General features: G+C 44.4%; 1 protein-coding gene across 1 annotated transcript in view; it reads right to left on the reverse strand.

The window, feature by feature from the left end:
- The window catches only part of KPNA3 (karyopherin subunit alpha 3), a 51653-nt gene extending 30203 nt beyond the window's left edge, over positions 1-21450 (reverse strand). Inside the window, exon 1 of the mRNA XM_089519064.1 lies at positions 21251-21450. Within this exon, the coding sequence (XP_089375190.1) occupies positions 21251-21343 (93 nt within the window). The 5' untranslated portion in view covers positions 21344-21450. The remainder of the gene's footprint in view (positions 1-21250) is intronic.
- Positions 21451-27570: the final 6120 nt, after the last annotated feature.

A 27570-nucleotide genomic window follows, 5' to 3' on the forward strand; every position in this document is an offset into this window, starting at 1 on the left:
CGCAGAAAACAGTGGGACTATTACAGTCCGCCCGCACCATACACAGGCTTGACATCTGTGGACTTGAGCTCCCGTGGGCGGCCTGACCAGGGGGACAAAATGGTGCACACACCCGTGCTGCATCCACAAGCATTGCGTGCAGAAGCATACAACCATTAGAATCAAGGGGACTTGAGGTCCAGCAGTTTTTTCCATATGCATGGGAGGTCCAGTACAGATCCCACGCATATAACAAGGGCCCACTGTACTTCACTTGACTTGGAAACTATGCTTCTATTAATGCAGGCTAAGATAGCATTTGCCTTCTTTGCTGGTTCATATTCAACATATATGATCAACAATATTCTCAAGGTCCTTTTCACATGTACTGCTGAACCAAGTAACCCCCATGAACCCCACAAGTAACTTCTGCATTTGGTTTTTAAGGATTAAATGTAGAATTTTACATGTGCCTCTGTTGAATTTTATTTTATTTTCAGCCCAGTTTTCTAGCTTATCAAAGTCCTTTTTTATTCTATTTCCATTTTCCAGTGTGTTAGCTACCCCTCCCAGTTTTGTATCATCTGCAAATCTGATAAGGATTCACTCCACTCCATAATCTAAATCCCTGATGAAACACTGAAGAGTTTTGTTCTGGGGCCAACTGATGACAATTCTGTCAGCATGGTTTTCCAACCAATTATGGATCCATGTGATGGTGTTTCCTTCTAAATCTACAGCACTATATAAATAAAGCATAATAATAATAATAATAATAATAATAATAATAATAATAATCTATCCCGTATTTAGTCTGTTTGCTAATCAAAATATCCTGAGGTATCTTATCAAATTATTGTGAAAGTGCAGCTTCTACATTTGGTCCTAAAAACAACACAACTAAGGTGAACATTGAAAAGATACAAGCACAAGACAGATATATTTCTTTTTCAAGAGGTTAGAATAAACTTAATCTGTAAATGAAGGAAAATAAGTGGTAAAGGTAGAGTATTAAGGATATTGATAATTGTAAAAAAACTGTATAAGACTTACATGGAAGAGGAAGTCAATTCATTGTATACATTTAATAATGTACCAATAATGTACCATTTTTGTATGTATGTATATGTTTATTTCAATTAAAAAAAGGATCAATTTATGCAAGTCCAAAAATTGTAATTCTGACATTTTAAAATTAAGAGCACTGAATAGCATTCAGGAAAGCTATCAAAAGATATTAAACATTTAAAACCAAACAAGTCTCTAGTCCTACACAGCTTCACTGCAACTTTTACACATTTCAGGACAGTTTACACCAATTCTATTCAAACTGTCAAACTCCAATATACCTGAGCCATTCACTGCCACATCAGGGCAAGTATCTAAAATCAATGTGATTTCCAAATATGACAAAGATGTGGAGGAGGTGGATTCCAATAAATCAATTACCTTATTAATCAGTATATTTACACACTTTTCAGCACACAGATTAGTCTCAATGCTAATTCATTATATCAAAACAGATCAATCTGGCTGAATCAAAATTAAAGAACTTTCTGAATCAGTTTAGTACTTATTCAGAATAGTCTAACCATTTGATAAATTGGAGTGAAAATATCTCTTCCAGGTCAGCCAATTATATGAATACGGGAGGCTAATTCACAAAGCTGCTATATAAATGGTAGTACAGATACTGAACTACTCGTCAATCTAACTGTCAACTGTACTGTATTTGATATTTAGAGAGGTAACAAGTGGGGATACTCATTGCTACCACTAACTTTCACTTTTGCCATGGAACCTCTTGCCACCTTTATTTATAATGTCTTGGTCACATCAAATTAAAACTACTGACCAAAGAGCTATCTATAATTAGCTTACTTGCAGATGACAATGTGATCAGACCTTTAGATGTCATTAATAAATTGTCTTATGTTTTGAAACTTCCTTTTTCTTTTTATTTGTTTTAAAAGATTTTAAACAATTCATCTCAGATCCAGTACAATGAAGTATACTGATTTGATGTTTCCTGACCATTCAAATAGGACATCTTCAGCTGACATGACAACTATTATAATATAGCATCTTTTGAAATATCAACATGTAAGGAAGGGGGAGTGAGAGGACTGGAATTTTACTTCTGCCAAGTATCATACAATTTAGAGTGATTTTGGTCATCTCTAGTAGCCCTTACTTTTTCAGTTAATTTCTTCATCAGCATGAAGTTCCAGACTCTTATCTAAACACAGAGAAAGTATCAGGGCATTTAAACCTTTCCAGTGTTGTGCAATCTCTAAATGTGCTGCCAAACATATGAGAAAGAGACTCACTTCCATTATAGGAAAGAGACAGTCATCCCAACTCTGGCGATAAAGACAATGTGATGTAATTTTATTGATTTCTGAAAATAGCAAATTCCATAAGCGAAGGACTCGTGGGTATGACCACCACATATGGTGGTGAGGCCCCAACTAACCACAATGTCATCATCAACAACAATTTGAGCATTTAGAAAACACTTTCAATTTCATAGAGGTTAAATAACACCAGTTTATTAGTTTTAGAAGTTTTTGGTATTTGAAGACAGACGTTTCAGTGGTCTTTTTAACCAGCTTTCGAAAGAGACCTATTAAGTCCCCAAGTCCCTGTTTCCAAAACTTAAATTATTTCCACTTATCCATATTAACAAATAAAGAATAATGCAGAAACAGTATCAAAAGTGATTTTTTCCCTTATGCAAAATGTTCACCAGGTTTTCACAGATGCTGAATAGTAAATCTGGAATTGGTGCTGGAATTACCTGAAACAGATATGTAAAATTTAAAAGGATTGAAATTTTTATGACTGCTATGCAGCCTTGCAAAAATAGTTTCAAAGATTTCAAAGTATTAATTTTTTGTTTTAGCATTTTAACAAGTGGTTCCAAATATAATGGGAACAGTTTCTTGATACAATGTCACTCCTACATATTTCATGGACACCACAAAGACTGGAATGTTTGTTTACAATCGTAAAGTAACTTTATCATTTTTAGAAAAATTAAAACTTAATATTTTTGATTTTTTTTTCAAATTAATTGGTATACCTAAAGCATCACCAAATTCTTTTAAAATTTTAAGACACTGTGATGTAATTTTATTCTAGTAATTTTAGCCTCTGGATTGGAGACAGTGACCCAAAACACATTGCAGAAATAATCTGGTTTGAGACTGCTTTAACAGCCATAGCTCAATGCGAGGGATTTCTGGGAACTGTAGTTTTGTGAGACATTGAGCTTTCTGTCAGAGAGCCCTGGTGCCACAATAAACTACAATTCCCAGGATTCTCTAGCACTGAGCCAGGGCAGTTAAAGCGGTCTCCACAGTCTCCAAATGGATTATTTCTGCAAGTGTGTTTTGGACCTTGGACAACATAAAACGTTTAAAAAAATTAAATTTAACCTAGATGGGCAACTACATACGCGGCCTTGAGCATACGCGCTCAAGCCGCAGGGCATGCGCGGGGCAGAAGGGGCAGCGCATCCCATTCAATTGAATGGGCGCGCGCACCCATTGCGCCCCGCATGCTCCCGCGCCGCCGCGCCCGAGCCCCACTGTTTCCAATGGGGCTCGAGCATAGGCGGAATTCACCTTACACGGCGGGATCCGGAACGGATCCCCCGCATAAGGCGAGGACGGACTGTATATTCAGCCAAGGCCCCAGTCTGCCCTGGAGCCGGCCCAAATAGGAGTGGAGGGTAGGTAAAAAGCCACCTTAGGCGGCCCAACCGCAACACCAAGGCGGCTTCAAGCTGCTCATGTCTGATCAGCCAGGGCGGCTTCTGGACATCTTGGGGGCATGTGGCATCTATAGGTCAAGCCCCCCAAGCCACATGGAAACCAGCTTTACCAGTCAGTCTGTTCTGACCCTAAGTTTCCTTATTTTTTCCAAACAATCCTATTTAAATCTCATGATTTCACCTTAGCAAAACAAATAAACAAAAAAGGATTTCATACACAACACTGTCTAAGGAACTTAGGTTTGGAAAAACAATGGTCTAAGAATCCCTTGTCTGAAACTTTATTACAAAGTTGTTCAACTGAGACAAATAAGATTTATGTTATATCTCAATGTTGATGCTTAATTTTTATACCTATTACATGTGTCTGAAGGTTTAAAAATTCTTTTATAGAGAATGTCCTTGAAAACATGGAGATGGCCAAAAACAACTAAGTCTATCTCTGGCAAATCTGCTGCCCTTCTTATGTCATGCTTTTAGATTATGACAAAATTCCAAGGTTTAAAGATGGAGAAGCTAAAGATCAGGATTTATTTACTGGACCACATCATAAGACTGTAAATCAACTGAAACTTCAACTGGAGGAAGTGTGTGCACATACATCAAGTCATTAATTTCACATCTCATCCTGAAGTAAAGTTGGCTGAAAACCGTACTCTCACAATTTGAATCGCTTTTGATACAACGTAAAAGCAGTTCACCTGTATTAAACATTAAGCTATATTGTTTTATCGGATACCTGTATGGTAACATTGGAAGAAGGGGCAAAAACCTTGGGAGAAGATCTTGGTTTTGAAACTGAGGACAATTGGTGGTCTGCCCTATGGCACACCATACTTATTAGGTCAATCTCTGTCAAACTTAGGAGCTCACAATTTAAAACTGCATTTTCATTGCTATAACACTCTACTAAAACTTAGTTACACTGATAAGCAAATTTCAGCTAAATGTTGGAGAAATATCACATATATATTCTATATAATGTTATGGGTTTTAGTTAAATAATTGTTGCAAGACATTTTTTTACAGAAATGAGCAAAATAACTAATCAGAATATAGCAATTACATCATGACTGGAATTGTTGTCACTGTAAAGGATATGTATTTTTTACAAAAATGTTGAACACAACATACTTGTGTTACTTCACCAACACGTGATTGCTGAATTCCTGCATTAGAGAGCACAGTGTAAACATGCCATAATTTGAACTATGCTACACATTTCCTCTCAACTTACCCTGAACTCACAGTTCCGACCACCCTCCATGGTAATTTAGTAACTGATGGAAAGCTGGAGGAAATCAAAGAATCTGGCTATGCCGTTGTAGCCACATGCAGATAAATGCTGTCATTCATCAAGATCAACTGGGATCCTCAGTAGATAATGCATCTATCTAACTCTTAAGGGGACACAGAAAGACACTTCTCTGATCCCATGAGTTCTCTACCACCCACTGAATGGCTGTGAAGGAGTGGGCTATCATAGTGAAATGGTGACTCCTGGGAAGGTTTTTGGTCACTGCAGCGGGAGAAAAAAAATTGACTCCCACAATGACTACAAAATGATATACAAGGCATCTGTTGGACTTACAATTGCACATAACAATAACAGGATCCCAGCCTATATGTTTCTATTACCCAGATATAATGCTACACAGGTTTAGAGAAATAGGCAGCAGATAACACTTTTTTAAAAAAACAGAACTTTCATGTCTGCATACTGCCTATGAGATGTTTTCCACCCACCCGAACATGAATATCAAGATATGTCCTCCTCCTCTGCCTGACCAAAAGGAGTCCATTCAGTTTTCGAGTACCAGTGCAACCTCTACAACAATGAATTAACTGTAGAGTTGCTGCATGCTATTCTCTCAATCCAAGCTGCAACGTGGGGATGAAGCACTGTACAGTTACTCTCTATGCTTCAGCCCACCTTGCAACAGAGGTTTAAAACATCTGGAAAACATAATAGGGCTTTTGTAAATCACTGAGAGTCTGACCTAAAATATTCAGTGTTCACTGCTGGACTATCAAAGCCAGTAGGTCCCAGCCACAGCCCCTTCCAAGTTCTAATATAAAGAGTATGAACTGCATATGCTTTGAAACTTTATCAGCAAAACTATTTTTTGAAATGTTTCTCACCCATTCTAAGAATTAAGATAGAAAGCAGAAAATGTTCTCTTTGTCGCTACTTGCAGGGATAGGGTAGCAGGACTAGACATAATGATTACCAGCCCAAGCTACATTAAAAAGTTGCATTTTCCCACTGCTTTTTACAGGCAGATCTCTTTTCCATCCTGGGGGGACACTTCAAAATAGCATCTATGTGAAACAGGAAAAGATGGAGTCAGACTGAAACACGGTTCTCTCCATACTTCAGGACACAATGTGGTCTCCTATAGCTGTTTTTACAGACTTTATTCCTGCAGACTCCCCAGACCACCTCTCTTCTATTTACCAAATGGAATAAACTGCCAGTTTTGGGGGCATCCAGGAGTGGAAAATGACCTTAGAAAAAGGAATGATCAGTCCTCCTTATGCTTTTTGAGGGAGAGGACTATCCTGCTTGTTATGTATTTTTCCCAGAGCATTTTTTCAAGTGAGTAAGCCTCATGATTCCCACAAGTCTATAGATACTATACAAGTAATATACAGTCCCCCTCCATATTTGCAGTGGTTAGGGGAATGAGACCCCCACGAATATGGAAAAAATCACAAATAACTACACCCCTCACTTAGAAGCCAGATAAAGGGAAGGGTGAGCAAGGGAAGAAGAGCTTTTCCCACCCTCCTGTCTCTTTCATTGGCTCCCTGCTCCTTCTCCTCCCCGATCCTTTCCCTGGGCAGCCCAAGGAGAGGATTGGGGAGGTGAAGGCAAGAAGTGCCTTGGCCCCTCCAACACCTTTCTCCTCCCCATCCTTTCCCTGGGCAGCCCAAGGAGAGGATTGGGGAGGAGAAGACAAGAAGTGCCTTGGCCCCTCCAAGACCTTTCTCCTCCTCGATCCTTTCCCTGGGCAGCCCAAGAAAAGGATCAGGAAGAAGGGTCGGGGGGGGGGGGGGGGAAAGCACCTCCTGCCTTCGCCTCCCCAATCCCTCTGGGCTGCCTAAGGAAAGGATTGGGGAGGAGAAGGGGGGGGGAACAAGGCACCTCCTGCCTTCACCTCCCCGATCTCTCCCTGGGCTGCCCAAGGAGAAATGCCAACATTAGTGGCCTTGACATTGTGAATAATCTAATCCGCGAGTCTCAAAGGCACGAATATGGAGGGCTGACTGTACATGTGACTATACTTGTCATGTAAGCCGCCTTGATTCTTTCTCCTTACTTGAGTCACCCTGTTTAAATGAATCTGTATTGTTAAAACTTATGCTCTTACTGATAAGTGCTAAGGCTGACACCAGTTTGCACAAGGGAGGAGAAACATGTGCTCATCTTATGTCTTAGGCTGATCCAGCTAAGGCAAAAAGGCTCTGGCCCCAATGGAGGCAAAGATGGAGGCCCATGAGGAGGGAAGAAAAGTCATCATGTGGCTTTATGGCTAGCCCCTTCCCTTGTTGAATTAGTTTCCAGGCATCTTCTCTGGCCTAAGAAAAAGGAGAGGGGGGTGAGCAGAAACAGCACAACTCAAACCTCATGGGCTAACACCAGAACACCATAAAATGTTAACCAGTATCTCTTCTAAATCTGAGTCCCCAGACCTGTTGCTGTGGGGGCTCTCCCCTCTTTGCTTTGCCCGATCAAGGGAGGCTGCCTGGGCAGTAGCTTATTCCAGGCACTGAGGGAACAAGTTAGCAGTGACTGGAGACCATTTGTAACCATGGGTAGATAGCTGCATATGGCCTGTAGTGTAGCCCTGATATTTACAGGGCATTTTAATTTATTTATGTTTGAGACAGCCACAACTTCAAGGTGGGGTTTAGAAGCTTAGCCCTTTCAATCTCAGGCAGGCTTTATAGTAACCTGGCTGCATTATAGAAGCTGGCTTGGTCCTCAACTCCCTTCCCACTTGCATAGGTAGCTAGGAAGGGCAGAGGGGGCTGCTGTGGGACATGGCTCCCCATTTACCTGAGATATGTCTGGATCCTAAGAAAGGATAATCTCTGATGGAAAGGAGAGGCCAAGTGCTCCAACTACTCTCTCAAGAGTGCCACAGTTTGGGGGGTGAAGCCAAACACAATTGGGGATGAAGGGAATTCTCGACCCATCCTATCCACAAGTGGTCCCCCCCTTTTTTTTTTTTTTTGTTATTTTTGAGGAGGGAACGCAGAAAACCATAGAATCCTAGAGTTGGAAGAGACCCCAAGGGCCATCCAGTCCAACCCCATTCTGCCATGCAGGAACTCTCAATCAAAGCATACCCAACAGATGGCCCTCCAGCCTCTGTTTAGAAGTGGGTGGCAGAGGCCATGCTCCCTCTGGTGAGTACCTGAAGCCATTTTCTGTTTTCCTTCTGGGATGCTCTGTGGCAGCCAAAAAGACCATTTTAGAGTTGGAAGCCTCAGGTCCTGCTGGGATTCCTTTACAGCCATGTGGCCAAGATGGTGGCTGTATAATGCAGAAGAGTTCTTTGCCTCCTTTCACACCATCTCATAATAATAATAATAATAATAATAATAATAATAATACATTTTATTTATAGACCGCTATTCCGCAATGATCATAGCGGTGTACAGTAAAAAACTGCAATAAATACAAAATACAATGTGACAGTTAAAGGAGGGAGAAGTCTCATCCTTCAGGCAGTCCCTGATGTTGCTGGGTCTGCCTGATCGCTCCCTCTGAGGCCAAGATGACAGTTGAGGAGGGAGGGGCCTCTTCCTTCAGGCAGTCCCTGATGTTGCTGGGTCTGCCTGATCGCTCCCTCTGAGGCCAAGATGACAGTTGAAAGAGGGAGGGGCCTCTTCCTACAGGCAGTCCCTGATGTTGCTGGGTCTGCCTGATCGCTCCCTCTGAGGCCAAGATGACAGTTGAGGAGGGAGGGGCCTCTTCCTTCAGGCAGTCCCTGATGTTGCTGGGTCTGCCTGATGGCTCCCTCTGAGGCCGAGATGACAGTTGAGGAGGGAGGGGCCTCTTCCTTCAGGCAGTCCCCGATATTGCTGGGTCTGCCTGATGGCTCCCTCTGAGGCCGAGATGACAGTTGAATTCACAAGGAATGTGCAGGAGCCCTGGCAACACCACCATGTGTTTCTCAGGCTGCAATAGGATCTCCCATACCTGTTGGGGTCCTGGGTGCCATTGGGCTAGAGATGGGAAGGAAGGGGGAGACCAAAAGCTTATCCCCCCATCTGCCCTCCTGGCAGAGTCCCAAACCTTATGCTAGGCATAGTGCCTGCAGTGGCAATGGCAGAGGCCTCCTGGCAATGCCTGCCCTGAGCGAGGGCATTAGATCTAGCAAAGGTTCCTTGGTGGCTGGAGAGAGAGGACCCCTGGTACTCACCCCTTCTCCTGTGTCTTCTGGCTGGCTTGCCTCTCTGACCTTGGCCCTGTTTCAGGCTGGGCAGAGGTGATGCAGAAAAATCCTTTGCCATGGCTTTTGGCTGGCCTGTCCTCTGAACCCTGGCCCTGAACAGGCTGGGCAGAGATGCTGAGAAGGGAAGTTTCCATGACTTCTGGCCAGTTTCCTCACTGATCCCTGGCCCTAAATGGGCTGGGCAGAGATGATGTGGAGAAACAGAGACATGGAGGGGATACCCCTCACTATCTGTTCCCACAGCTCCCATGTGCTGCAAAGCTGTGCAGAAATCTCCTGTGCTCCCACCATAAAAGGGGGCAGCTTTGGAGGAGAGGGAGAGTCATAGGCAAAGTAAAGACCTTTCTCCAATCCTGGGAGCCCTTGCCATATTAAATCTTTCTTCATGCTTCCAAGGCAGAAAGAGAAACGAAGAGAAGGAAAAGGACTGGAGTGGCTGTAGTGAAGAAGTTGCAGAGCAACAGCAAACACATCCTACTGGAGTGATAGGCAGGACAAGACTGGCCTTCTAGGGTTACTTCTACCCACGTGGGGTCACCAGAAGGTCTCTCTCTTTACTCCCTGCCTATTGGAGTGAGTGGGTGGAGCATAACCCAAACTACAGGATGTGGGGGTCTTATCTACTAGGAAAAGGCAGGGTATAAGTAGGGTTGCCATAACCCAGCTGCAACCAGGATTATCCCAGTTTTGGCGGCCCTGGGCCCCTCCTGTCCTGGGTGCCGCAAAAAAACGGGACAACCCTGGTTGCAGCGCTTGACCACGCTGCCCTCCTCCTCCACCACCGAGCAGAGGAGGAAGAGGAGGGTCGCGCAGCCTGGGGCGGAGGAGGCGAAGGGGGAAGCCCCGCCCCGCCCTCCCCGCGCAGCCCTGCCCTCCTTACCTCCCTGTGCGGCATAGCCTAGAGAGCAGGTCTTCGGGATGCCTGCCACTTAGAGCTTTTGCCCACCCAGGTTGGTATATATACCCTGTAACTGGCATTACCTTCCAGGTTACAGTGAGAAAAGAAAAGAAAAAAGGCTATAAATCGTTCATGTTTCACTGGGAGTCTAAACACCTCATCTTTTAAATGTATACCGCGTCAGTATTCTTGTAATTCTTTATCACAGGATCATTTTTGAGGCCCTTTCACCTTTACTTGTAATATGCAAATTTCTCCCGAAGATGACCAATGGGAAAGAAGCAATCAGCCCTCCACTTGGGTTGGTTTTCAACGGCTTGGTGAAGGAAGAGTTTTTGCCTTGCTTGTAAATAGGAAGGGCTTTGGGGTAGCAAAAGGCTGCAGAAATAGTTTGACCCCCCCTTAAACATCCATGGCTCAGTGCTATGGGATTCTGGGAATTGTAGTTTCTTGTGGCACCAGAGCTCTCTTGACAAAAGGGGGCTGAATGGTCCACAGAGCTACAGTTCCCAGGATTCCATAGCCTTGAGGAGGAGGAGGAGGAGGTGGTGGTGGTAAGTGTCAGAGGCCTCAAGTTTTTTTAATTTTATTTTGCATGCTTTTAACAAGTCTCCCTTGTTTTGACAATGATAGTGTGATGATGATGATGATGATATGAGTCAGCTTGAGAGGCATGCAGGCACTGTTTCAGAACCCGAGAGAGTGTCACCTTCCAAAGTGTGTTTTGGGTGCTTTTAATGCTAACAAGTCTCCCTTGCTTTGACAGTGATAGTGTGGTGATGATGATGATATGAGTCAGCTTGAGAGGCATGCAGGCACTGTTTCAGAACCCGAGAGAGTGTCACCTTCCAAAGTGTGTTTTGGGTGCTTTTAATGCTAACAAGTCTCCCTTGCTTTGACAATGATAGTGCGATGATGATGATGATGATGATTATATAAGTCAGCTTGAGAGGCATGCAGGCACTGTTTCAGAAGCCGAGAGAGTGTGACTTTCCAAAGTGCCTTTTCTGTGTGTTTTTGGTTCTTTAATGGTGATATTGATATCAGCAAGCCTCTGAGGCTTGGCCAATGTAAGTTGCTGTGATTTTTACAATCTCATGCGCAGTGAAGAAAAACCACAGTCCCTTGACCAAGTACACACTTCTGAGAAGTACAGTTGGTGCAAGAAACCTGAAATGGCAAATCCACTTTTTGCGAAACCATCTTAACATGTTCAATATGCATAGCCATGTTAAACCATGCTAAGTGTTAAACCCAACAAGGGGTTTGGTTATAGAATAAGTCTCTGAAATATGCAAGAGGCCATGTTAAGTAAAGCCATGGCCAATGCCCAAATGTACTGTTTGGAATGGGGGGAGGGGGGATGGACAGAAAGGGAAGTCCATTTCTGCCATCTGTCTAGGAATAATGCCAAAATGCCTTCCATTTTGATCATGCCTAAGAAACATGCATTTATATTAACATTTTTTAAAAAATCATCAATTTTTTTCGTGTGTCCTCCATTTTTTGAAAATGTTGTCCTACATTTGTCCTACATTTGTCCCGGTTTGGAGGTCCTGACTTATGGCAACCCTAGGTATAAGACTAAAGTTTATTAGTTTATTATTATAAAAGTAATAGCAACAATCAAACTGAAACTGAATTAAAATATCACGACATATATTCTCTGAGAATTCTTTTGTTATATGTGTACAGATCCTGCCACAGCTACAGATACTAACTCTGTCTGCACACCTACTCTGGTAGTAACATCACAGATCCTAAAAATGTCATCCACAACATCAAAGATGCATTTACTTGCTCATCTTCCAGGCAGAATTTGTAGGCAGAATTCCTTTTCTTGACAGTTGAATCAATTGGTTCATGTTCTAGCAGCAGAAAACAAGCTCACTCCATTTTCTACATGATGTTTCAGATGTTTAAAGACAGTTATCAATCACTTTTGTTTTCTCTTCTCCAAGGCAGGTATATCTAGCTCCCTAAGTCATTCCTCATGTGTGTTTCCAGACCTTTGATCATTTTGGTCATGCTTCTCTAGACATGCTTCTCTAGAATTGCAATACACAGAACTGGACAGCTTTCAGGGGAGCTCTGACCAAAGCAGAATAGAGTGGCAATACTATTTCCCTCAATATGGGCATTATGTTACTAATGATGCAGCATAAAATTGAATGCGATTTTTTGGCTGCTGCATCACATAGTTGACTTATATTTAGCTTGTGGTCTACTAAGACGTCTAGATCCTTTTCACATGCAAAGCTTTCAATCAAGTTGTCACCCATCCTATATTTGTGCATTTCATTTTACTTGCCTAGATATAGTACCTTACCTTTATTCCTGCTGAAATTCATTTTTTTAGTTTTGGCCTAGCTCTCCAAGGCCATTCTGAATCCTGATTGTGTCCTCTATGGTATTTGCTAACCTTCCCCCCATTTGGTGTCATCAGCAAGTCTGATAAGCATGCCTTCTACAAAACCCTGGTCCCAAGATAAAATCCTGGGGCACTCCACTCATCATTTCTCTCCAGGATGAAAAGCAACTATAGGTGACCACTTTCTGGATTCAGTCGGTTAACCAATTATGAAACCACCTAACAGCAGCACTATTTAGTCAGTTCACCAACTTGCCTGCAAGAATATTATGGGGGACTTTGTCAAAGGCTTTGCTGAAATAAAGATATGCTAGGTCAACAGCAATCTCCTGGTCTACCAAGCTTGTATCTCTTACCAAACAAAAAAGTTTAGATTGACATGGCTTGTTTTTGAAAAAAACATACTGATAGTCATCTGGGTCTTTTCTTTTCTTTTCTTGGCCCTTTTTGAAGGACATCTGCCCTCCTCCTCCAATCTGCTGGCACTGTTCCTGTCCTCCAAGAATTATAAAAAAAAATACTGACGGTGACTCTGAGATCATACCTGCAAGTTCCCTTAGTACCATTGAAACCATCCTGGAAACCTGAATACATTTAAAGTAGCTAAATATTCCTACAACTACCTCTTTAGCTATTCTGGCCTGTCCATTAGGACATGTACGAATAGAGAGAATACTTTCTTGGCTTGATTGTTTACAGAAGTTAAAAAAATAATTAAATATTATTAATATTAAAACATAAATTAAAAATACATATAGTGGTCCCTCCACATTTGCTGGGTTTAGCGGTGAACAACCCCCATGGATATGGAAAAACCACAAATCAAAAAAAAAACTACTATTCTTTTCATCTAAGAGAACACCTCTCTAGGAATTTCCAGGTCCTCCAGTGCAACTCTATGGTCAACATCTGCTAGAAGTTGACCAGAGAATCATACTGGAGGGCTTACAAATTGAAAGTTCTAGGTTCTCCAGCACAACTCTATGGTCAACATCCAGCAGAATTGTGCTGGGGAACTTAAAGATTTCTAGAGGATGTATTAATCAAAACCACAAATAATCAAATCTGCAAAAGTCAAAGTCACAAATGTGGAGGGGCAATTGTAGTTGAAAGCAGTAACAACCATAAAGCATTTACAGCACAACAGAAGTAAAATTCATTCACCAAACGCCTGCATAAATAAAAATGTCTTCAACTGCAGGCAAAAAGACAGCAGGGAGGGGGCCTGTTCCTTTTTATCTAGAGTAAAGACTCAGTAAAGAACAGTGAAGGTCTAGAGCCATCCTCACTATACAATAATGTTAACTCAATACCCAGCATACAGGAATAAAGCTACTCATATGATGCAGTTGTGCTATTAAATATGCAGACATGAAACTAATTCAGGATTTTAATTCAAATTAACGTTGATTAAGCATGCTTCACCTCACTACTTTCTTAATATACAAGTTGAGTCTCCCTTATCCAGAATTCTGAAATCCAATATACTCCAAAAACTGAAATGTTGTCTATGAGTGGCTGAGATAGTGCTTTCTGATGGTTCAATGTATACAAACTTTGTTTGATACACATAATGAAAGATTGCATAAGATTGCATTCAGGCTATACATATAAGGTGTATATGAAACATAAATGAATTTTGCATTTAAACCTGGGTCTCATCTCCAACATATTTCATTATGTACATATATGCAAACAGAGGTATCCAAAAATCCCTCCCCCCCAAAAAAAATCTGAAATTCAAAACAGTTCTGGTTTCTAGCATTTCAGGTATGGGAGAAAACCTGTAAAAGAACAAATATTTTATTTGATCTTATCAGAACAGCTAATCAACTCCAACCAAGCAAAAGACTAATTTAAAGTCCAGTTAAAATAAAAACCTTCAAATTGTAAACTTGTACCATTTCAGACCATGGTGATTAAATATCCCTCCATTTTTTTTTCCTACAAAGAAAAAGACATGCAAGGGCAAGCTAGAAAACTTCTCTCAATCAGTAGTTTTCTATGTGTAGGGATTTCTTATGATTTAGAGCAGGGGTCAGCAACCCCCGGCCCGCGGGCCGCATGCGGCCTGGCTCCCGGCCAGGGGTCAGCAACCCCCGGCCCGAGCCCGGTCCTGCCGCTGATTGCCAAAGGCCCCGCGCCGGAGGCAATCAGCAGCAGGACTGGGCCCCTTGCATGGGGCCTGTGGCCTCTCGTGCGAGAGGCCAAAGGCCCCGCGCCCTCGCGTGAGAGGCCAAAGGTCTCTCACGCAAGCACGCGGGGGCTTTGGGGGGCCGCCGGCCTCCTTCCTCCTTCTTGGCCTCCGCTGAGGCCGGGAAGGAGCTCGCGGGGCCAGGAAAGAGGGGGAGGCCTCCAGTGCTGGCGCCCCCCCCCCCGCCGGCTCTTTCCCGGCCTCTGACGGGGCCTGGGCCCTGTCAGGAGCCGGGAAAGAGGAGGAGGCCTCCAGCGCTGGCGGCCCCTGCCGGCTCTATCCAGGCCTGTAGGAGCCCCGCTGCGGTCGCCGGAGCCCTCCAGCAGGGCTCCAGGGGCCGCAGCGGGCCTATAGAAGGCCATGCAGCCCCAGGCCTCCCTCCGGAGAGAGAGGCCTGGGACTGCAAGGGCCATGGAGGAGCCCAGGAGGCGGCCTGCCACTCTGGGGCTCCGTCACGGCCCATGCAACCCCAGGCCTCCCTCCGGAGAGAGAGCTCTGGGGCTGCAAAGGCCGTGGAGGAGCCCAGGACGGCGGCGTGCTCAAGCCCTTCCCTTTGGCCGAAAGGGCCCCTTGGAGTCCTTTCAGCCGAAGGGAAGATCCGAAGGGAAGGGCCTGGGATGGGTGCCCAAGCCCTTCCCTTCGGCCTCCCTCCCCTTCGGCCGAAAGGGCCCCTTGGAGCCTGTTTGGCCGAAGGAAGGGACTGAGGAGGAGAGGGCAGGCACACGCTTCCTCCTCCCCGCGGGGCTTCGGCAAACCTGAGGTGTCCTTCGGAGGACACCTCAGGCCTGGCGAAGCCCTGAGGAAAGGAGCAGGGACCTCGCACCTGTTGCTTCTGCCCCTCACGGGCCCTTACTGGTCCCAAGCTGTCTCTGAGAGGCAGCTGGGGGCCAAGGAAGGGCAGGAGGAGCAGGCGCACGCCTGTCACCCCTCTCCCAATCCCCCCCACACTTCTAGCTGTCTCTCAGACAGCTGGAGGTCAGGAAAGGGAGCAGAGAAAGCCCCACCCCTGGAGGGTGGAAGCTCCACCCCCGGCATGCAGCCCCGCCCCTGGAGGGTGGAAGCTCCGCCCATGGCTTCGGCCCCCCCAGTGGTCTGAGAGACAGCAACCCAGCCCCCGGCTCAAAAAGGTTGCCTACCCCTGATTTAGAGAAATACAAGACCTTACATATAGTCTGAAATAGCACAGCCCAAACACTGGTCTACCACCTTGTCTGACTATAAGAACCAAATCTGAGAGTTAAAACAGGCATAATGATATTAGGCCTAACAGAAGCCACCATGCCACTGTTCCATGAAAATGATTCCAAGTCCCTGCCTTTAACATGAACAGTGTCATGACATATACAACACAAGGTGCTTATCACTAGGCAAAGCAAGATAACAGATCTTCAATGCACCTTCCAGTCTGATTTCAGAACAGAGAGGATCACATTCTGAATACCGAACAATAGAAGTCTGTCGTCAAAAATGGATTTTCCCAACATTTGGTCCCTCAGATACAATTGTCCAAGTGATCATGGATAACTACAGGAAAAGAGATTCCACCTCAACATTAGGAGGAACTTCCTGACAGTAAGGGCTGTTCAACAGTGGAATACATTCCCTCGGAGAGTGGTCAAGTCTCCCTCCTTAGAGGCCTTTAAACAGAGGCTGGATGGCCATCTGTCGGGAATGCTTTGATTCAGAGTTCTTGCATGGCAGGGGGGTTTGATGGATGGTACTTGTGGTCTCTTCCAACCCTATGATTCTATAATTCTATGAACAGGAGTTTTGGTCCAACACATCTAGAAGGGACCAGGTTAGGGGAAACTGTCTTAGCATAAAGATACAAGGGCATAAGTCAGAAACAACTTGGAGGCACACAACAGCAGTGTGACTATACCCATAAGTGTGTGCATCTGCCTTTAGTTGCCTGTTGAATTAAGGCTACCCCATGAATTTCATACGGGTTTCTTAGGATGCATCCACCCTACAGAATCCTGGGATTTGTAGTTTTGTGAGGCACCCGCATTCTTTGGCAGAGAAGGCTAAAGACCCTGTAAAACTACAAATCCTAAGAATCCTTATGATGGAGCTAGATTACCTAAAGTGGTGTCAAACAGCATTATTTCTACAGTGTAGATGCATCATTAGGCATACTCTAGGGTGGCTTTAACAGTTCTGATCCTTTTCTATAAAGAGCAGCAGCTGGAGACTCCAGAGCAAAACTTAACTCTTAATAGAGTGGCAGCTTGCTCCACACCAAACAACACTGAGGTGTATTGCCATCTACAGGAACAGGCTTTGTCCATATTCCTCTTTGAGGGGAAGAATATGGAGAATTGGCTCCCAACTTCCCAGCTTTGTCTCACACTGGCCCTTCTTGTAAACTTGTTGCTAATCAGGCTTATGAAACAAACCCCTAGTTTCATTCATATCTGTTGAGAAAAAAGTTTAACTGAGCTCAATAGAGCCCACTCAAATTATATTTACAATTACAGCCTAACCAAATAACTCCATTTTTTAAAAAAATCACTGAATATTTAACTATTTTGCCACTGTTTGCAATCATTAGATAAGTCCAGCTGTAGTGGTATATGCTAGTCTGGATTTTGCATTAGACAAAAATAATTATAAGATTTGGTGCTTCACATCTTAGATCCAAAACAAACTGCAGAAGTAGTCCAATTTGAGGTTGCTTTAACTGCCCTAGCTCAGTCCTTGGGAATACTGAGAACTGTAGTTTATTGTGGCATCAGAGCTCTCTGACAGAGAAGGCTAAAATGTCTCACAAAACTACAGTTCCCAGGATTCCCTAGCACTGAGCCAGGGCAGTTAAAGTGGCCTCAAACTGGATTATTTCTGCAATGTGTTTTGGACCTTAGTAATCTAACCACTGGCCACTTGTTTCAGTCTGATTTGGATTTCCACAGGAAAGTGCACCTGTTGTTCCTCATTCTTTCATTTGTAGCTAGTAGTGGATTACTACAGTGGACCCTTGTTATAGCTGGGGTTTGGTTCCAAGATCCCCCATGTATAACAAAATCCATGTATGCTCAAGTACCATTAAATATAATGACATAGAAAAATGGTGTCCCTTATAAAAAATGGAAAATCAAGATTTGATATTTGAAATTTATAATTTTTTTGAACATTTTCAAACCGTGTATACTTGAACCCGTGTATAAAAAATCAGTGTATAAGAAGAACCGACTGTACTAAGAAATTATTTCTAAGAAATTAGAATAAGACTAGGAAGAAGACTAGAAGGGTTGCTATGAAAGAATTAGACAATGATCCTAAAGTGTGAAGATATAACTCTGAACACTAAAGTGAGGATTGTCCAAGCCATCACATTCACCATTACCATATTCGGATGTGAAAGAGACTGAAACTCAAGAGAATTTGAGATGTAATGCTGGAGAAGAGTATTGAGGATACTGTGAATGGCCAAGAAGACAAATAAATGGATCCTAGAACACAGTAAGCCTGAACTCTCCCTGGAAACCAAGATGATCAAGTTGAGGCTGTTGTACTTTAGTCAAATCATGAGATGGCATGAATACTTGGAATAACAAACTGATCAAGCCAGAAATCTCTCTGGAAGCCAAGATTACCAATCTGAGGCTGTCGTACTTTGGACATATCATGAGAAGGAAGGACTCATTAGAAAAGGCAATGATGATGGGAAAGTTGGAGGGAAGTAGGAAGAGAGGAAGGCCACATGCTAGATGGATTGACTCAGTTAGGGCGACCACAAGCCAGAGCCTACAGGACCTGAGCAAATGTAGAGGACACAGGGTCTTGGAGATATCTCATTCACAGGGTTGCCATGAGTTCAGGTTAACTTGAAACCAGCTAAGGGCAAGAGAGAGAGAGAGAGAGAGAGAGAGAGAGAGAGAGAGAGAGAGAGAGACCACAAATGGTTGGACTCAATCAGAGAGGACCTAGGCCTGCACCTGGCAGAACTATATAGAGCAGTTGAGAACAGGGGGATCCTGGAGATGTCTCATCCACAGGATTGCCATGAGTTGGGGCTGACTTAAGGGCATTTAACAACCAAGAACAAATGGCCTACTCTCCCTACTTAACCATTTTTTATTTAGACCTCCAGCTCTATCACCAGTTTGCAAAATGAAGTTCTGCTAGAACCACTAGACGTCCCAATAAAATCATAATTCTAAACGGAAAAATTATTTTAAAGTAAGTCAGCCAAAATAAACCCAGAGGTGTGTGTGTGTACTTATCCAAAGTTTTAAGAACGAGGGTCAAGAGGAGGAAGGGATAGAGCTCCTTGGGAATGCCACTGAGATGCCAAAGGCCTGTCAGAATCCAAAGGCAAAAGAGAAGGGAGACAAGGCCATTCCAGTTAACCATTTTCACCAGCAGAAATGGAGAGTAGAAGCAGACTTTCACTAGCACAAGTCTGACCTATTATTATTCTTATTATCGTCATTATTTTGAGTTCCCCTCCCCTGTAACCTGGAACATTAACAGGGGTGAAAGCAGTGACCTAAACTGCAAGGCCTGAGGACAGATGATGTCCTTCTCCTTCTCCAGACCCCTGAGACGCCCATAACCACCAGCTTCTTAAAATACTACTTACCATGAGAAAAGCAGATGCAGATTTTATTTCACTAGCAAAAGCCTGACCAACAACAACAACAACAACAACAACAACAACAACAACATCCAAATGCATCTGAGGAGGTACACTTAAGCCTATGAAAGCTGCTGCTGTCAACTTCTTTCTTCCAGTCAGTTTCAAAGGGGCTACAAGATCTCTGTATGGGCTGATTCCACAGACTAACACGGCTTTATCTTTGAATGACAATAATAATAATAATAATAATAATAATAATACACATCTGAGGAAGCAGACTGAAGTCTAGGAAAGCTTATACTTCCAATTTCTGTAAGTGAGATCTCAAAGGTGATACAAGATCTCTCCACATACTGATTCTACAGACTAACATGGCTGTAACCTTTAATAGTAATAATAATGTGCATCTGATGAAGTGGACTGATGATCATGAATGCTCATGCTGCCACCTTCTTCCAGTGAGTCTCAACAATATCTCTACATAATGATTCCACAGACTAACATGGCGATATCTTTGAGTAATAATAATAATAATAATAATAATGTGCATCTGGGGAAGCAGACTGAAGCTCATACTGCCAACATCTTTCTCTCAGTGAGTCTCAAAGGGGCCAGAGACTGATTCTTAAGACTAGCATGGCTGTATCTTTGAATTTTATCTTTATTGTATATTGGATACACTATAGATTGTATATTGGTCTTATATATATAGTTGTCCCTCCATATTCGCTGGGGTTAACCGTTAGGGGAACAAGACCCCCGTGAATATGGAAAAACCGCAAATAACGAAAACACTGTTTTTACCTGAGAGGACACCTCTCTAGGAATCTCTAGGTCCTCCAGTGCAACTCTGTGGTCAATGTCCAACATACACTGACCACAGAATGGCACTGGAGTAGCTACAAATGGTCTTTCAGTGCAACGTTTAGTTAAAGTTGACCACAGAGTTGCACTGGAGGACCTAGACAGTCCTAGAGAGAACATATTAATGAAATCAGTGAATAATCAAATCCGCAAATATCAAAGCCTCAAATATGGAGGGATGACTGTATAATAAGAATGACTAAATGCATCTGAGGAAGCAGACTGTCTTTCTTCCAGTCAGTCTCAAAGGGGCTGCAAGGTCTCCCTACAGACTGATTCCACAGAATGACAGGGCTACATCTCTGAATAATAATAATAATGATGATGATGATAATAATAATAATAATAATATGCATCTGAGGAAGTAGACTGAAGCCTAGGAAAGCTCCTGCTGCCCCTTCTTCCTCCCAGTGAGTCTCAAAGGGGCTACAATCTCTCTCTCTCTCTCTCTGTATATATATATATAGACTGATTCCACAGACTAACATGGCTATATCTAATAATAATAATAATAATAATAATATGCATCTGAGGAAGTAGACTGAAGCCTAGGAAAGCTCCTGCTGCCCCTTCTTCCTCCCAGTGAGTCTCAAAGGGGCTGCAAGGTCTCCCTACAGACTGATTCCGCAGAATGACAGGGCTACATCTCTGAATAATAATAATAATAATAATAATAATAATAATATGGATCTGAGGGAGCAGACTGAAGCCTATGAAGCTGGTGTCTTGAGTACCAGATACAATAATAACAATAGCAATAGTACTTCCGAATGCCTGCTGCCCTGGCCGTGCCACCCAAGGGGCCCCCAAGTGCAATGCCCTCTCTGCGAGGAGGACCGAGTCCTGCTCCTTCCTCAACCTCGTCGCCCACAAGGGCCAGCCTCCTAAAATAAGGGCCACCGGCGCCAGGGAGCCTAATGCAGACCCACTCCGGAGCGGAGGAGCCGCATGAGCCCATAGCTGCCCCTAAACACAAAGGCAAGGCGCCCTCCTCCTCCTCCTCCTCCTCCTCCGCCCAAAGGCAGCGCCCAAAGCCCCTTCCTCCATCCTAGGCCCAAGCCTCGGCGTCCCCTGGGGGTCTCCGCCGGCCTTAGCTCCCGCCCGGCGCAGACCCACCTCTACGTCGCGGCCCTTATTCTTGAAACTCTTCAGGCGGTGGTTCTCCAGGCCCGCGGCGGCGGCGGCGGCGGCGTTGGCGTTGTCGGCCATGGCGACGGCGGAGAGCGGAGAGGCGGCGGCGGCGTGCGCGCGAGCGACGGGGGAGGAGTGACGACGAACTGGATGGAGAGTGGCCTCCCCGCCACCACTGCGCACGCGCAAACGCACGCCCAGCCTTACCCAGCTATGGCAAGGAGCATAGAGCTCTCAAGCCTAGAGTGGACGCTCAAGCAGCCAGAGACGTCACTTCCGGAGGGCACCCCCCCCCTTCTCGCTCCCTCCCTCCAGTCTCCCGGGCATTGGCCACGCCTCCTCCTCCTCCTCCTCCCCCAGAGCGGAAGTTCATATTCTCCTGTGGGGAGTGAGTGGATTTAGACAGGGATTAAGGCACTGATGTCCAGACTCTGGCCTTCCAGGTGTTTTGGACTTCAGCCCCCAGAAGCCTCAGCCACCTTGGCCTAATGGTCTGGGATTCTGGGAGCTGGAGTCCAAAACACCTGGAAGGCCAGAGTCTGGACATCTTTGGGTTAAGGCTTGTTAGGTCTGTAGTGGGTCTCAGGCTTCTGCATTAAAAGGGTTACCTTAAATCAGTGATGTCCAGACTCTGGCCCTCCAAGTGTTTTGGACTTCAGCTCCCAGAATCCCAGACCATTAGGCCAAGATGGCCGTTGTTTCTGGGACCTGAAGTCCAAAACACTTGGAGGGCCAGAGTTTCGACATTGCTGCCTTAAGTTCTGCTTGACTGAAGTCTAGAAAAACTCTCCTGCTGCCAACTTATTTTTTCCAGAGAGTCTCAAGGGGCTTCCCCTAACTGTGCCCTTTCTTTCCTCCCCAGCTTCCTTGTTATGGGCTCTCAGTTGCATACATGTCTCTTTCCCACTTTTATTCTCATTACTTTGTTGGACAGTCTCCAGGACCTGATGAACTACATCCAAGGGTATTAAAAGAACTGGCAAATGTAATATCAGAGCCATTGGCAATAATCTTTGAGAACTACTGGAGAACAGGAGAAGTCCCAGCAGACTGGAGGAGGACAAACGTTGTCCCCATCTTCAAAAAGGGGATCCAAACAATTATCGTCCAGTTAGTCTGACATCAATACCAGGAAAGATTCTGGAGCAGATCATTAAACAGAGAGTCTGTGAACATCTAGGAGGCAATTCCATAATCACAGAAAGTCAACATGGATTTCAAAGAAACAAATCATGCCAGACAAATCTAATCTCTTTCTTTGATAAAATTACCAGCTTGGTAGATGAAGGGAATGCTTTGGATATAGTATATCTTGATTTCAGTAAGGCCTTTGACAAGGTTTCCCATGACATTCTTGCAAACAAGCTTGTAAAATGTGGGCTAGACAAGGCAACTGTTAAGTGGATTTGTAACTGGTTGACCGGACGAACCCAAAGGGTGCTCAACAATGGCACCTTTTCATCCTGGAGAGAAGTGACCAGTGGAGTCCCACAGGGCTCTGTCCTGGGCCCAGTGCTATTCAACATCTTTATCAATGACTTGGAGGAAAGAATTGGGGGAATACTTATCAAATTTGCAGATGACTCCAAATTAGGAGGAATAGCTAATACTCCAGAGGACAGGATCAACATTCAAACTGATCTGAATAGACTAGAACGCTGGGCCAAAGCTAACAAAATGAACTTCAACAGGGAGAAATGTAAATACTGCACTTAGGGCAGAAAAATGAAATGCACAGATATAGGATGGGGGACACCTGGCTGAATGAAACTACATGTGAAAGTGATCTAGGAGTCCAAGTAGACCACAAGTTGAACATGAGTCAACAGTGCGATGCAGCAGCTAAAAAGGCCAATGCGATTTTAGGCTGCATCAATAAAATTATAGTGTCTAGATCAAGGGAAGTAATAGTGCCACTGTATTCTGCTCTGGTCAGGCCCCACCTGGAATACCGTGTCCAGTTCTAGGTGCCACAATTCAAAAAGGACATTGAGAAATCTGGAGCGTGTCCAAAGGAGGGCGACTAAAATGGTGAAGGGTCTGGAAACCATGCCCTATGAGGAACGCCTTAGGGAGCTGGGTATGTTTAGCCTGGAGAAAAAAAGGTTAAGAGGTGATATGATAGCCTTGTTTAAATATTTGAAGGGATGTCATATTGAGGAGGGAGCAAGCTTGTTTTCTGCTGCTCCAGAGAACAGGACCTGGAGTAATGGATGCAAGCTGTGGGAAAAGAGATTCCACCTCAACATTAGGAGGAACTTCCTGACAGTAAGGGCTGTTCGACAGTGGAACACAATTCCTCAGAGTGTGGTGGAGTCTCCCTCCTTTGAGGTCTTTAAACGGAGGCTGGATGGCCATCTGTTGGGGATGCTTTGATCTGGATTTCCTGCATGGCAGGGGGTTGGACTGGATGGCCCTTGCAATCTCTTACAGCTCTATGATTCTATGGACAGGTCGAGCCAAAAGATAGAGACTGGCCCAAAGGGTCACAGGAAATTTCATGATTCAGTGAGGACTACAACCTACATATTCTAAGTCCCAGGCCAACACTGGTGTATCTAGCATAGGAGTTTTGGGACAGATTGGGGGTTCTGTTGGCGCTTGTCCCACTGCTACCCTTCCTTGGGGGTTGCCAGCAGTGTGTTCATGAGACTCTGCACATGTATGGTGGGGATGCAACAACAACAAAATTACCCAGTGGTGCAAGTTGACAATGTGCCATGCGGTCAGGCTGTGCACATGCAGCCTGCTTTGGGGATTAGGCTGTGGAGGCAGCGGGGTTTTGACCAACTTTGGGAAAAAGCAAGATCAAGCTGCTTTTTCCTGCCCATCTATTCTGGCCCATAGACTTGCTGAAGCTAAACCCTCTACAAGAACGGGGGACTGCTAAGATGTACTTCCCTTACATCTGATGGCATTTGAGGAATTCCTTTTTAGCTCAAGGGAATTTGTAAATGACATCTGTTACGAAGGATTGAATTAGGAGAATTTCATTAGCTCAAATATTACGAGAGGCGTGTCCTAACAACGCACGCAGCAGGATTGTGTCCCTATGTGTATACCAGAGGTCGCCTAGTCCACCCCCAGAGAGAAAGAGACTCTGATACCAATGAGGTGCAATTAAAATATGAACATTTATTAAAGCCACACAACAAACAGGATCACACACGCGCACACACATTCAATGCTATAGCAAGGGAAGGGTGAGTTCGGGAGTAAAGGAAGGAAAAGAGAGGCACCGTTGGGATATTTACCTTAGACGTCTTCTCCAAGGAACCGGATGAGATGTAGGATGGATGGTGAGACACGGCCGAGGGAACAGGAAAAGGAAAGAGCGGCGGCGGTGGCTTAGGAGCTGGGTTCCGGTGGGCAAAGCTAACTTAGAGGCCTGGTGACAGTGAGCTTGGCTTCGCTCAAGTGATTTCAGCAGAGCAAGATGCTCTAGGAACTCAGGCTTGGAACTGTAAACTCGACAAGCCCACTGAAGGGTGAAAAGTGGGGTCCTTATATACTGCTAAACATATCCTCAGGCGATGGCAGCCTGGCGGACAAAGACTCTGATTACTTATCTTTGTCTAAGCTGAAATCTACACAATGGTTGTACAATGCAAGAGGTCTGACACCTTTCAGGAGAGCAAATACCTTGATGGTTGAGCCGTTAAGTTAATCACTGGTTCATTAAGGAGGGAGCCACAGCTATTGTCCTCCTTGAGTGGGTTTTTGCAAATCTGGTCTAGCAACTCCCAAAACTTCCTCTGGAAAATTTCAAATCTTGAGACCATGCCTTGGCAAGGCTGCTGTCTACGTGGTCTGCTCGCCTTTAGGTTAATGCGGCTTGCTGTGGGGTCAATCAGGGGTCATGGCTTCAGATCGCATGGCACCCAAAATTTTATATAAATCTATACTCGGTAACATATCACTTGTGCTTGAGTTATCCTGTGGGATGCCAAAATGGCCACACCATCTTGAATGCATCGTCTTCTCTGATTTCAGAAGTTAAGTAGAGTCGCACCTAGATAGTATTTACATAGAAACCACCAAGGATCTTCAGGTTGATCTAGGGAAGAATCCTGCCTGAAACACTGGAGAGGTGCTGGCAGTTGGAAGTGACTGTATGAGTCTAGATACACCAAGATTCTTACTCAGGCGCGTTACAGACCGCCGGATTGCGGCGGTCTGGCTCCGCCTCTGCTTGCAGCGTCCGGGAGCTGCAGTGGCCAAACCGCACGGCTCCCAGATGCTCCGATGAAGGAGTGCGGAAATTGCGCTCCTTCCTGGGCCCCGGAAGAGGGTGCAATGTGTGGATGCACAGCATCCGCTACGTCAATATGGCAGCGGCCATGTGGAACGGCCGCTGCCATTTGTCATGGACTCTGTTTGTGATAGGGTTAGGGGCGTCTGGAAGAGACGCCCCTTTTTCAAACTGGGACGTCCTGAGGCGGTCTGTAACCCGCCTATGTTTCCTTTGTTGCGACTAACTGACATGGCTCCTACAATTATTCTTAAATTTCTTATCCCAATGTACAGAGATTGCTTGGTTCTTTCCAAGGATTATCAGGGAGCTTGGTGTGATAATGCAGCTGGAACATAAGCAGCAGAAAGCTTACAGTGAAGACAAAAATATGTGCATGTTATAGCTATCCAGTAGAACTAATGATGGCAAAGAAAAGGCGCATCACAGTCATCACTTCATCTGGTGAAACCTTTTCAGTTGGAGTAGTGCCTATTTCACTCTGGCCTGTAAGATTCAACAACTACTCAGAGATCCTTGCAATAATATATTAAATAAATGCTTAATAATAATAATAATAATAATAATACTTGTGTCTGCTACAATGTATATGCCAACAGCTGTAACAGTTCAGTCAAGACTATGTCCAGAGCTCCATCTGATCAAGTTGTGTGGGGTGGTTTTCTGTCATTGCAGCTGAAGATTTCAAAAACTTCTTAAAGGACTCTGATCAGTGGTGGTCATGCTTCTCACCTTTTTCATCAGTAAAAACTAGCAAGTAAGGTTTGACAAACTGGATCTAGGAAGTGGCTAATGCCTCACTGTGCATGAGTGATCCTAGTACCCTTGATGGAAACAGTCCTATGGCTATTTCTTAAGAGTCTTTGGGACTATGCCCCTTTACACTGGCCCAAAAGGCCTGCATGGGGGCAGAATCAGGGTGTAGCGTCCTCACGATGCACATCTGACTGCCCCCCCAGGGCCCCCTGACGCTGTGCAGTGCCCCACACGGTGCGTGGTATCATGGCACTGCGTCCAGATGTCGCAGCGCCAGAGCACCATATAGCTGTGCCGCCGCATCTATGTCACCCTTTTGAGGGTACAAAAAGGAGCCCTCAAAAGGCTGGATCAGGGCCATGGTGTGAGGGCGCCATGGCCCCAATCCAGCTAGGAAACAGGCAGTCTGTCAAGCCCCTGTATCTCCTGCCAGCAGGTTGCAAATATCTTTTTTGTGCAAGGTACTTGAGCAAGTGATAGCTATATAACTCTAGGTTCTCTTAAAGAAACATGATATTCTAGACCCACTTCAGATTTTAGGCCTTGTTTTAGCACAGGTACAGAAACCATTTTGGATAGATAACCTATGTTGGGAGAGAACAATCTTGTTGATTCTTCAAGCCCTCTTTGTGGATTTTTGTTACCATCACCCATGCCACTGTATCTTTCTGAATGGGTAGTGCAGACCTACCATGAGGTGGAGAGGTAAGAAGTTCCAATTGTATGTAGGATTACATCGTTTCAGGACAGTTTAGCTTCATTTTGATTGTTGTGCTGGGTTTCATTAGAGGAATTTCTGGATGCATGCTTTGCTCTCATCAGATACAGTAACTCCAGTCCTGATGAGGAAAGGTTCAGGTTCTTATATATTGTGTTGGTGTTAAACAATTTTTGGCAATTCGTTATCTCTGTCTTCCACTGGAGGCCTTATAAGGACAAAGATGACAAATACTATATCATAATTGGGGGGGGGGGGGGGGGGAGGGTATTATGTGAGCCAATTTCTTTCTGCATTTTCTTCCAGCCAATCCAGGAAACCACAAAACATCAGGATTGCACTGCTGTTCAGCTTAATGATTTTAGGATGAATTTTTAAAGATTTTTACAGATTTTTCAATTAATACAAATCTTTAATAGAGATGAAATAGGAATGAATAGACACATAATGAGCAATACCTCTGGCATTCTGGGGTGTCAACTGTCTTGTTTTAATATACAGTGTAGCTGGAGAGTAGTTTTAACATTCACAGTTAATTCTTGAAGTCCTCTCTCAGCTACCTATGAGTCAATATGACCT

The sequence above is a fragment of the Sceloporus occidentalis genome, unplaced genomic scaffold (assembly GCF_023333645.1).
Source record: "Sceloporus occidentalis isolate IW3139 unplaced genomic scaffold, rSceOcc1.0.p SCAF_4, whole genome shotgun sequence".
Classification (NCBI taxonomy): domain Eukaryota; kingdom Metazoa; phylum Chordata; class Lepidosauria; order Squamata; family Phrynosomatidae; genus Sceloporus; species Sceloporus occidentalis.